Raw genomic sequence first — 12,811 nt, 5'->3', positions numbered from 1 at the left:
AAATGGAAGCAAAAGTTTCTGAAGCCTTTCTTGCACCCACGCTGGAGAAGGGTGAAGCACATGGCCCCAAGACTCACTACATCTCATTCCCATAGTGATAAATCATGATTTATCATGAGATCTGAAAACAGGAATAGGCTAGATATTTCTTCACTTTATTTTGATCAAACCTTCTTGCTCCGGTGAGTAACCTGATCACTGAATTCTGCATCAGCTAAAGTTTCTGAACCGTCCTCAGAGGCAGCCCAACATATAACATGTTGCAGTAATCTAACCTAGAGGTTACCAGAGCATAGAAAGCAAAAGTTAGACCATCCCTGTTCTGATAGGGGTGCAGCTGGGTCACCAGCCGAAGTTCATGGAAGGCAATCCATGCCACCAAGGCCACTTGAGCCTGAAGCAACAGCAATGGACGCAGGAGTACCCACAATCTATGTACCTGCTCCTTCAGAGGGAGTGTAACTCCATCAAGAGCAGGCCACTTCCCATCCATCCGGTATAGGGAACTACCTCCTAACACTGCTTCAGTCTTATCTGGATTGAGCTTCAGTTCGTTGGCTCTCATCTAGTCCATTACCAAGGCTAGAAATGTACAGTACACTAGTGGCCAAAATTGTGGAAACCTTTTGGGAAATGTGTATTTCTGAAGTTTGATGGCTCATAACACCACTTTTTGGGGGAGTAATACCATAAAATTATATATCAGTGGAAAGATAATTTAATGAAGAATGTAAAGCAACAAAGTTTGTTCAATTATCTGTATTCTAACAAAAGTTATAGCCAAATAACCAGAAAAAGGAAGCACAACTTGCTTAGGTTGATATGGAGTAACTTTCCTTCACTTGAATGTAGCCAATGAGCATGAGTGTTTAGAGAGCCAATCAAATGTTATGAGCCATCAAACCTCGGAAATATACTTTTCCCAAAAAGTTTCCACAATTGTGGCCGCTACTGTAGCTACATCTTGTGCAGACACAGAAAACTATGGCTACCATTTACCATTGTAATTTCTAAAAGAACTTTAAAAAACCCCACACCTGATACATTTTTGCTGTATAAAAAGTGATTATTTTCTGTTTCCTCTTGAGGTTACAATTTGCATTCAAATGTCTTGAGATAGAATTTTCTTTTTCAAATAATTGGTTCGTTCGCTGTTGGAATTGTAGTACTCTAAATGCACAGTGTTATGGAGGGTGTGGGAGAAATACTCATCACAAATGCAAGTTTAAAATTTTGCGTTTCCACTTATTCCTTCCAAGTATCTACATGCCAATGGAATTGTTCACCGTGATTTGAAACCAGAAAATCTATTGTATGCAACGCCAGCTCCAGATGCATCTTTAAAAATAGGTAAATACTGTTCTTCTGTACCAGTTTTGGTTTGCGTGTTGGTGTTCTAGTGCAACAACTTTACATTCCATGAATTGGAATGGATTGGATGTATTCACCCACCAGAAAGTTTCACTCCTGTACCTTACCTTACATGAGGAGTAATTTGATTAGTGTTTGATTGTTAGTTGATTAGTATAACATTTCTAAATGACGAAATATTATGTTCATTTCATTCCATGGTATCGCGCAAGAAATATAAAATAATGATAATAACAAATAATGAATCCTTTCTGGTTTATATGTAACAGCTGATTTTGGACTTTCCAAGATTGTTGCAGATCAAGTGACCATGAAAACAGTCTGTGGGACTCCGGGGTACTGTGGTATGTTCCTTTATTTCTTACAGTATGTTAGGTATCTATTTATTTGTATTCAGTTGCCTTAAATGCTTAGGGTGGTAGTCACCTAAGTTTTAGTCAGATTAGACCCATTAAATAACTTGTAGCATCACTTTAAAAAGGCACAGTTGATAGGGGGCTCTGTAAAGGGTTTTGGATATTTCCCTCCATTTGGGGCGTCATTTATGACTGATACACATTATGACTGAGGAACAAGAATATTAATATTCTTTACTGCATTTTCTTTATCACGACATAAATCACAAAATGAATATTACTAACATGGAATGAACAGTGTTAAAGACACATTTAAGGGTGTTAAATGCACAAATGGTAAAGTGTAGAAGGTGGTGTTAAGTACAAAGGACAAGGCATTTTAGGAAAATTAATGGTATTTCTGTTTGAGGTAACATTAGGTGAGCATTCCTAAAGTCCCAAATGAAGGCCACTGGAAGCTGTGGCCTTACTATCAGGCAGGATGAGGCAGCCAAGTCAGGCACATAGCTGTCAACTTACAGATTTGAAAATAAGGGACCAGCAGCCAAAATAAGGGACCTGCAGCCTCACCTGTTCCAGGCACTCCAGTCTTCCTGTCCTCCTGCAGTCTGGTCAAACTCATGCTGGTAGCTTCGAGAACACTGTCCAACCAACTTTGTAACCAGAGGTTCAACTGAATAGAATCTGAATCACATGCACCACAAGGCCTATGCAGCCTCAACTTAAGATGGCTCCCCAGCCTGGCTTTGCACTGCAAAGTTTGCAGCAGCACGTGCAACAAAATGGCGTCCAGCATTCAAAAACCCCCTCAGCTTGCATTAACTAGCCACACACAAGGCATGCAAGCTCCACCCCCCAGTCTTTCTTAGACTTCTTATTGGGTGAGCAACACAGCCAAGCAACACAGTTGGAGCCTCCCTCCTCCCTGGCTGGCAGGGAGGGAGGGAGAGGAGCTGCTTCCTTTGAAATTTAAGGGACATCATTTAAGGGACATCCATCAATAAGGGACAGCAGCGGCACACGGCGCTGGAATAAGGGACTGTCCCTTCAAATAAGGGACACTTGACAGCTATGGTCAGGCAGCTGGTTCTGAGTGTCATGAAATGACAGCAAATGACTAGATAATTCATTTCTTATTGCTGTTTTTTTTTCCTGCAAAGGAGATTAAGAGGTGCCTGTGTTATATGTGCCAACTCTATGAGGCTGAGGACAGCTCAGTCCCCACAAAGTATATGGGGCTGGGGCTGAGGGCCCCCCTAATCTTGAGGGGCTGAGCCCTACTGGGCCTCCCCTCCACATGACAAGACCCCCCCCCATGTTGAGCAGAACTCATCGCCTCTTCCCTGTGGTATTTTCTGCCTCAAGATGCCAAAATATCTTGACTGGCTTTTAAGTAGTATGCACCTTGACTGAAAGGGTGCCATTTGCTGCTCTGCTTCAGGCAGCAAAATGTCTTGAGCCCTCGGTGGAGGCCCTCCAGTTAGTGCACTGGAAAGCTCCTCTGCCATCGCTCTAGCAGTGACAATGGCAGTGTTCTGTAGGTAGTGGCCCCCAAACAGAATGTTCTGGAAGGGTATCAGAAGAGCTTTGAATCCACAGGATCCAAAGTCTCTTTGTTCCTTTGACACCCCAGAAAAGCTGGAAGATGTAAACCAGCCCTGGAGCTAGTTATTTCCCCTGCCATTGGTATCAGTGAGAAGAGGAATTTAAAAAGTCAAATTGGGGCGGATGTCTCTAGAAAATCCATCCACACTTACTTTCTGCTCTGGCCACTGCCAGCTTAAGAAGTGGTGGTTTTTCCACTATGGAGTCATCCTCCTCCCTTCCCAATCTTAAGACTGCCCTGTAAATATTTAAAACATTAGCTTAGATTATGTTGCATTTTGATAGGAAGAAGTAAATCTGTTTGTTTCGACGCACCACCAGCCTTGGGCTTTTAATAATAGATGTAAATAAAGGGTAAGGGATTCAGAAATTAGAAACGCAGCAAAATAATGTCCAGACAAAAGCAGGATTCCAAATGGGAAAATTTGAAACAACCACATGCAATGAGAAATGGTGGTGTTACTTGTCCATGAATAATTAACTTCTGAGAATAGTCATGCATTGCCTGAGGGTAGCAAGGCAAGTCAACCACAAAATGGAAATAATAGATTATCACTTTTTGAGCACATTATGTGTAACGAGCCAAGGTCTGACATCTCAGATAATGCACTGATTAAGACATGCAAGGGATACAAACTCACTTTTCAAAATCTGAAAGGAAATTAAAAGTATGAATAATTAACAGTGGGATCCTATGCATCCCTACTCAAAACTAAGTCCCATTGAGCTTCCTGGCACTTACCGTATTTTTTGCTCTATAGGGCGCACCGGACCACAAGACGCACCTAGTTTTTAGAGGGGGGAATCAAGAAAAAAAATATTATCCCCCGCCCCCAGCCCCAAAGAGAAGCTTCTCCCAGAGCTTCTCTGGGCAGCGGGGGAAGCCCGGGTCCCCCCCCCCAGCCCCAAAGAGCAAAGAAGCCAAGAAAGCGAGCGGGATCCACCCCACTGGCTGTCTTGGCTTCTGCCATAGCCACGCAACCTCTCCAGCCGGGAGCTAAACCTCTCCAGCATGGCTAAAGAAGCGTGGCTAAAGAAGCCAAGGCAGCGAGCGCGATCCATCCCGCTCGCTGCCTTGGCTTCCTCTTTAGCCTTGCACAGCCTCTCCCGGCTGGAGAGGCTGTGCGTGGCTATGGCAATTCCCCCACCTCCCGCAAAAGCCCACAGGAGCTGCACACCCTTTAAGGAGCGCGCGGCTCCTGCGGGTTTTTCTACGAGGAGGGAGAAGGCACTGACTGGCCACGTCGGTCCCTTCTCCCTCCTGGGGAAAAGCCCACAAGAGCCGTGTGAAGCTTGTGTGCAACTCTTGGGGGCTTTTCCTGCCTGCCGACCCTCTGCATTCGCTTCATAGGACGCACAGACTTTTCCCCTTAGTTTTTAAGAGGGAAAAAGTGTGTCCTATGGAGCGAAAAATACGGTACTTACCAACAAGAGTGTGTAGGACTGCATCCTGAATGAGGGGGAAAGAAAAAGGGGTTGCTGCTAGTTGTTTTGTTTTTTTAAAAGCAGCCTTATCCCTTGATGAAAATAAATTGAACCTATTTGGGGGACATTCCATTGGAGTCTGGAACCAAATGTTTTTCACTCTTTCCCTTTTGTCAAACATGGAACTAGACAATTGAACAGGACATTGTAATTACAAAGAGTTATAGTTCTCAGCAACCCTTACCAAACAACAGTACCTAGAATTCTTTGAGGGAAAGGGTGTGCTTTGAATGTGCTTTAAAGAGAAAGTATATACAGTACACAGTTGTAGAGTCAGATTTCATGGTACAGATTTCATTTTTTTTATTAAGGGTTGTAACAAAAGGTCCCACAATATAAGCCAGTATCATAAAGCAATTGAAGTGCAGGAGGCAATTGCTTAAGAGGGGGCTGTGCTTTCTTCTGTTCTTCTGAAGAAGCTTCACTTCATATGATAATAATATTACCTAAGAATAATAGTTTAATAATATTCATTCTGAACAGTTTCACTATATCTCTTTCCTGAAACACATTCTCCTAGCTCATATGAATGTACAATTAATGCGCATATTTCAGTAAAGAAATTGGTCTACCTTTGCTGAGCTTAAGCTGCTTTATTTATTTTCTTTCTTTTTCTCTCTCTCACATAGGAATTCTAGGTTTCTAGAATTTTGCTTTTTCTTACCACTGCCTCTGCATTGGGCCCATCCATGCTGGCCACTGCTCTGTTTCACTGTTATTTCTTTCTATATTAAATTTTTGTTTTATTGACAAGGTTTTTATAATCTGCAGCACCGGAAATACTGCGAGGGTGTGCCTATGGCCCAGAAGTGGACATGTGGTCCTTGGGAATAATCACTTACATCTTGTGAGTTTGGCTAAATTTTACCCTATATAATCAAATGCGATTCATTTATTAGTTTGCTTGGTTTCTCTTCAGATCGTATAAATCTTTCGCCTTACTGAACTAGTTTGTTTTCTAGCCACCAGATTTTGTGTTCTGAAATGTGTTTGGAAGATGGTTCAAACAGTACATTAAAAAAAATGTACTTCCCCTCATTTGTTGAAAATTGCAGTCTTTTGGCATGCTTCTAATTACTCTTTTTCCCCTAGAGATAGCCATTATATTTAACTGGAATAGCCACTGATCTTTAACTGGAATCAGCGGCTTCCCTCACACTGATCATGAGTCAACTGGAATTTAATTTTTGGCTGCAGTTTGTGCACTTTACACAGCCTTATTAAACACAGTAAACACTTACTTCCAAATTAACATGGGTACGATTGCAGTACACGCCACTCTTGTCCACTCTTATGATACTCTGCTCTGGTATCAACATTGTCCTTTAGCCAATACAGGCAGCCATGAAGGTGTAGTATCAATGATTGTCACTTCCTTTAAGATAGCTTAAACAATTTTTGGGAAACCCCTTTTTGCATTGGGTCTTTAATTGTAGTGGAGATGATACTTGTATTGTGGCTGCTTATGCTAAATCTGAACAACAATAACAACAACAACAATTTTATTGTTTATACCCCGCCCATCTGGCTGGGTTCCCCCAGCCACTCTGGGTGGCTTTCCAGCAAAATATAAAAAATAATAAAATGTCAGGCATTAATAACTTCCCTGAACAGGGCTACCCTCAAATATTTTCTAAAAGTTGTGTAATTCTTTATCTCCCTGACATCTGGTGATGGGAGGGTGTTTCACAGGGAGAGCGCCACTGCCAAGAAGGCCCTCTGCCTGGTTAACTATGATAGAACCAGGGTTTTTTTCCAGGCGGAATTTGATGGAACTCAGTCTCAATGCCATTGCCATTCCAAGAGAATGAGGGAGGTGTTCATGGTGAGTTCCGGCACCTCTTTTTCTAGAAAAATAGCACTGGATAGAGCCAGTTGTTATCTACAGAGAAGGCAACCCCCATTGCAGCAATGGTGCTCCTTCTTTTAGTATTCATGGCTGCAATTTTGTAAACCTAGACGTGCCGTTAGAACAGCAATGGGGAAACTGTCAGAGAAACTTTTCAGAGAAACCAATAGATGGCAGCCTTGATACCTACCAGGTTTTCTGCTGTGTCAGCCTCAGAATAGAATATTTCTAATGCTACTTTGCTTCCACCTACAGCCCAGTATGAGATATACTTAGGTTTCAAATTGCCTAAATACTTTTTACCGTATTTTTCGCCCTATAGGACGCACTTTTCCCCCTCCAAAAATGGAGGGAAAATGTGTGTGCGTCCTATGGGGCGAATGCAGGCTTTCGCTGAAGCCTGGAGAGCGAGAGGGGTCGGTGTGCACCGACCCCTCTCGCTCTCCAGGCTTCAGGAAGCTATCCGCAAGCCATGGGAGCTCAGCGCCCCCCAGGCTTCGGGCTTTGCGCAGCTCTCAGCAAGCCATGGGAAGGCTGCGCGAAGTTGCGCAGCTCTCCCACGGCTTGTGGAGAGCTGCCTGTTCTGGGGCTGGGGTCGGGGGAAGCTCGGGCTTCCCCCGCCCCAGCCCCGCTCCGGGGGGGGGTTCTTTATTCCCCCCCAAAAAAACTAGGTGCACCCTATGGGCTGAAAAATACAGTAATCCTCCCAAATGTTGAGAAGAAAAATAAATAGATTTAAAATCCTTCATACCTATTGCAAAATCCTTCGTGCTCTGTTAATCTCTTATGGCCTGATCCCTTGAGCCATTGGCTGAACAGAGTAGCACATAAGAACATATGTGGAAAGCTGCTGTAGCAGGAAGAAGCTGGTTTAGGACTTATTCCTCTATTCTTTTAGGCATGGGGAAATTTTATGGGGAGATAAACATGTGACTACTCCCCCTACAGTCTGAGAAGGGCCATTCTATCTGATGTTCCTTACTGTACACACTTGCATTTGACTCTTGGTACTGAAGACTTTTAAACATGCTATGAATTTTACATCCAATATTATTTATTTCTTAAAATTAATACACCACTTGATTGTAAAAACAAACAACCCCTCAGAGCAGTTTACAAAGCGTAGAACAGTAAAATCAAGAGAAATTTTCAAGCCTACTTTAAAACATACAAAAGTTAAAATGCTAAAACAGTTTAAAATTACCTCAACTTCCTAAGCATCTGGGTGGGCTTGTCTAAGCAGGTATAGTTTTATCAGGTGCCAACAAGAGTACAGTGAAGCTGCCTGCTTGATCTCGATAGGCGAGGAGTTCCAAAGTGTAGATGCTGCCACACTACACAATTGAGTTCTTACAAACGCTGAACAGATATTATGTGGCATGACGTGTAGCAGTACCAATTTCGCTGATTGAAGCGGTCAAGTGGGCACATGCAGGGCAAGGTAGATTACTACTGAGGTTACACATTCCTCCGTATTTTGCAGACATAACATGCTCTTTGTGTCAAGGAAGCTAAAGCTGATCAACGTGGTTGAGCTATCTCACTGATATTGATGTGACAAGTTTGTTTATTGCTTGTCTCTAGACTCTGTGGTTTTGAGCCGTTCTACGATGAAAGAGGAGACCAGTACATGTTCAAAAGGATCCTGAACTGTGAATATGATTTCGTTTCCCCCTGGTGGGATGATGTGTCTCTAAATGCCAAGGATTTGGTATGTTCGGCTAATTCTGCCATTTACCATCAGCATAATTTTATCAGGATAATCAGCATTGTACTATACATGTGGAATCTACTTTATGTATATTCATTATAGGTTATATCCCCACAGTGTCTGTGCATGAGAAAAATAGACTTCCACCGATGCAATGGCACTTCTCCTTCCTATCCTTACCTCTGCAGCCCCCACGCACTGTCAAAATCTGTGGAGGGTTGGTGGACCCTATGGAACAGATTCGGAGGTGGGATTCATGGGGCTGCAGGAGACAGAAGAGCAAGGAGAAGTCTTGTTGCATCATCAGAAATCTGCTTGTGTGACATTGGATTTCACCCAGTAAAATTATAGCCTGAAAGTTTTGAATCTTGATATTGTTCAGATGCACTTTTAGCACGTTACTGGCCCAGTTCATATGCTGATTCAGCTGGCAACAAGCTTGGCTGACTCCTTTCCATCTCCTTTTTTGAGAGGGAGGGATAATGTGCATTGAGAGTTTCTATCCATGCATTCACTGGATGTTTCTAGCCAGTGGTTAGAGTGTTGGTCTAGGACCTGGAAGACCAGGGTTCAATTCCCACTCAGCTACCTTGGGTGACTTTGGGCCAGTCACTGCCTCTTAGCCTAACATACCTCATAGGGTTGTTGTGGAGTTTGAAAGATGAGCAGAAGAATATATACACCACCTTGAGCTCCTTGGAGAAATAAAAGTGGAATATAAATGCAATAAATAATCATAAATAATATGTGCGGAGCACTCACACCAGGTTTACTTTAATGTTGCTTCTAAGCAGTTGTTTGATGCTAGAAGTAGATATTGGTTGGGTAGCAAGTTGCTAGCATATGAAATTGTGCATATATCCTTAGGTTGGAGCCTACAAGGTTTCCGAGGAATGCATTCCCCCCCCTTACTTTTAAATCATCTTATTATGCAGGTTAAGAAGTTAATTGTGCTTGACCCCAAGAAACGTCTCACCACATTTCAAGCCTTACAACACCCTTGGGTCACAGGCAAGGCAGCCAATTTCGCTCATATGGATACAGCCCAAAAGAAACTCCAAGAATTCAATGCTCGACGTAAACTTAAGGTACGATTCAGGGGGGGGGGGTTATTGTTTACTTTTGGATGGATTCAAGTAACTCACTTTGTTAACGGAAGACAGCACAAGGGCTCCTCTACATAGCACCACACTTGCATGGTATTTTCACCGATGTGTGTATTTTTATGCATGTGTCACCAAAGTGCATGGATTTTTGTACACATCACCTGCCCAGAGAACTTCAGAGAAGGGTGGCTATCTTTTGATTTGTGTATTGCTTTGGAGAGTGAGAAGTAGGTTTGCTCTTTAAATGTACAGTGGTACCTCGGGTTACAGATGCTACAGGTTACAGACACTTCAGGTTACAGACTCCGCTAAACCAGAAATAGTACCTCGGGTTAAGAACTTTGCTTCAGGATGAGAACAGAAATTGTGCAGTGGTGGCGCAGCAGCAGCAGCAGGATGCCACATTAGCTAAAGTGGTGCTTCAGGTTAAGAACAGTTTCAGGTTAAGAACAGACCTGCAGAACAAATTAAGTTTTTAACCCGAGGTACCACTATAAAAAAGGGACGCGGGTGGCGCTGTGGGTTAAACCACAGAGCCTAGGACTTGCCGATCAGAAGGTCAGCGGTTCGAATCCCCGTGACGGGGTGAGCTCCCATTGCTCGGTCCCTGCTCCTGCCAACCTAGCAGTTCGAAAGCATGAAGTGCAAGTATATAAATAGGTACTGCTCCGGCAGGAAGGCAAACGGCGTTTCCGTCCCTTTACCTTTATCTTTACCACTATAAAGTGAATTGAATTTCTCCCCCATCCCTCATAGTGACACACTTAGAAAAAGCTAAGGAGGGGCTGCTCTAAAGAATACATAAAAAGGTGAAAATGTGTGGATAAAACATGCTTATTCCCTTAAAACCTACTCTATATGTGCACAACTGCATATCACCCAGTCTTAGCAGAAACAGGCTGGTGTCTTGGTAACTTTGGCTTTTAGCAAAATATTCTCCTTCGTTAGACCACACCGATTTGTTCAGTTTGGGGACACATTCTGTCTGAACCCCTGCAAGTCTAAATAGAGTTAATTCATACATTATGTAGGAGAGAATCTACTAGGAAGTGATTATAGCCTTGCCTGGGTTGGTACACAGTGGAGACAGATGGGATGGGTGCCACGAAACCACAGCATAGGTGCCAAGAAATCTAACCACTCTTGTTTGTTTTTACTGAAACCCAGGCTGCAGTGAAAGCTGTTGTTGCATCAACTCGTCTTGGGAGTGCAAGCTGCCACAGCACCCACGACAGCAATAAGCCCAGCCAAAGGCAGTCTCTGCGCCCAGAAAGAGAGGACAGCGTGGAGGGAAAAGAAGAAGTAGTAGTAGCAGAAGAAGAAGAAGAAGCAAACTTCACTGAATCTCATGAAGAGGACGCTCACGAAGAAGCAACTGAAGGAGAGTCTTAAATCTTGGGGTATCTTATTCCAGCCAAGTTCTGTCATTCCGTGCACCAGCCAAGATACCATTCAGAAACAAATTACAAGCATGGCTACTCTGAGTGGCTTTGCCTTGGGATGGAAAATGCTCTAGCTGGTGACCTGAACTTCAAAATGCATGTGACTGCTTCTGAAAAAAAATAAATAGTTCACAGTCTTTTAATGGCATGCCATGGATAAAGTGATATTTACAGTAATACCAACGAATGAAGTGGAGAGCAGGGAACACTCTTTATTACCAACATGTATATCTCATGTAGAGTGTTTATAGATAACCTCTGAAGTGAATGATGATTATGGCTTATTATACAAGATTTTCTAGAGATCTTGACATTTCTTCAATCTGCTTCTTTTCAAACTCATAATCACCCAGTAGGTCAATGGGCGCTAAGACCCGCCAAGTGTTTTTTAAATGGCATATGAAATATTTTTCATTCATCCGTGATAATTTACAAACTGTTTACAATTGAGAACTTAAATATTTATATGCAAAAAAACATTCCACTGATTCCTGTGAAAGATTTAATTGAATGGCTATGAAACTATGTTCCTTAAGAATGCCTTACCTCTATAAGTAACCATTTCTGTACAGTATTTTGATGATAACTAGAATATCTTCAGACTTCTGTCACATTACTATCTAGTATTACTTTTACAAAACAATGTCGAGGATAGTACTCAAACAGAGCAGGTATGTGTGCCATTGTTAAGGTACAATTGGAATTAGTCATGACTATGAAACTGTGCACCTATAAGGCTACATATACAGAGGGGGATTCTGCAATTAATGTCCTGCAAAAAGAATATTCAACAGCATGATACTTTTGCTTTAGGATACCAGTCAAGGTACTTGCCATGGGCAGCAATAGAAATGCTTGCATGATTAGAGATACATGAGAATTGTGTAGCCAGTTGTTGTTTCTTTTTGTTTAATCTGTCAGCGTAGACTTGATCTGTATAAGTGTGCCAGTAAAGAACAGGTTAAGGTTAGGATAGGACACTGTCACTGCAAAAAAGAAAGAAAATGTTCTATTCAGGCACTTGTGTATAAAAGGTGTTACAATCTTTACTCTGCCAGGTGTAACCTATGCGAGTTGAAAAATAAGCAGAATGGATAGCATTTGTAATACATTTTGTAGCACCTGAATTTCTTAACGTATAGATAAAAGTAATCCAAAGAAATTAGCATGCAACAATTAACTTTTAGTGCAATCCTATACTCAGAAGTACGTGTGCCCCACAGAGTTCAGCGGAGCTTACTCACAGGTAGGTGGGTGTAGTATTGCAGTCTCTGTTGCTTTTCAGGAACACAGCCAATACCCCAATACGTTAGTTATTTCTTGCATTCTTTTTTCTTTGCCTTTGGAATAGTATTATCTTGCAGAGAAACAAGAATCAGTTAAACTACAGAAACCAAGAGGAGGCACATGTTTTGTGTCTTCTGTTCTATTGTAGTTAGAAAAGTAATTAAATAATATTTCTGCGAGACTTAGTAAATTAAAATAACTCTGATAACGACAGAACAGAATACTGTTAGTTTTTTGCAGTGAAAGTGTCCTGTATGACTTTTGAAAGCTGCCATGATATTTTAACTCATTTATAAATGGATAAATAAGTAGATCTTACATGAAAAATATTTGTTTTGCACATGGAATCATTGTGCCCAAGCACACAAATTGATTCCAAGATGTTGTTCTTGGAAAGTGTTTGCTTGTCTGGCAAAAGGAAGAATTCAAAGTGCTTAGCTAGAAAAGCACAGCACAATCCAAAGCAGTTTGCAGGTGGGGCTAGTTCTTTTTCTTCTGTGAAGAGGAATGCTCTGGACTTGCATGGAGATTGCCCACTGCATGCAATATGAGTTGATATAGAAGAGGGCTGGCGACCCCTTTGCATGTGAGGTTCTGTG

The 12,811-nt window shown here is 42.2% G+C and overlaps 1 protein-coding gene across 2 annotated transcripts in view; it reads left to right on the top strand.

The window, feature by feature from the left end:
- CAMK4 (calcium/calmodulin dependent protein kinase IV) overlaps positions 1 to 11,073 on the top strand; it is an 89,616-nt gene extending 78,543 nt beyond the window's left edge. For both annotated transcript variants that reach the window (XM_079995691.1, XM_079995690.1), the window contains 6 exons: positions 1,260 to 1,350; positions 1,641 to 1,715; positions 5,589 to 5,664; positions 8,251 to 8,377; positions 9,313 to 9,465; positions 10,651 to 11,073. In XM_079995691.1, coding sequence (XP_079851817.1) covers positions 1,260 to 1,350; positions 1,641 to 1,715; positions 5,589 to 5,664; positions 8,251 to 8,377; positions 9,313 to 9,465; positions 10,651 to 10,875 — 747 coding nt within the window. In that variant the 3' untranslated portion in view covers positions 10,876 to 11,073. The remainder of the gene's footprint in view (positions 1 to 1,259; positions 1,351 to 1,640; positions 1,716 to 5,588; positions 5,665 to 8,250; positions 8,378 to 9,312; positions 9,466 to 10,650) is intronic.
- The last annotated feature ends 1,738 nt before the right edge of the window (positions 11,074 to 12,811 follow it).

The sequence above is a fragment of the Podarcis cretensis genome (assembly GCF_951804945.1).
Source record: "Podarcis cretensis genome assembly, chromosome: 11".
Classification (NCBI taxonomy): Eukaryota; Metazoa; Chordata; class Lepidosauria; order Squamata; family Lacertidae; genus Podarcis; species Podarcis cretensis.
Note: the sequence above shows the minus strand (reverse complement) of the source record. Positions and strands in the feature narration are given on the sequence as shown.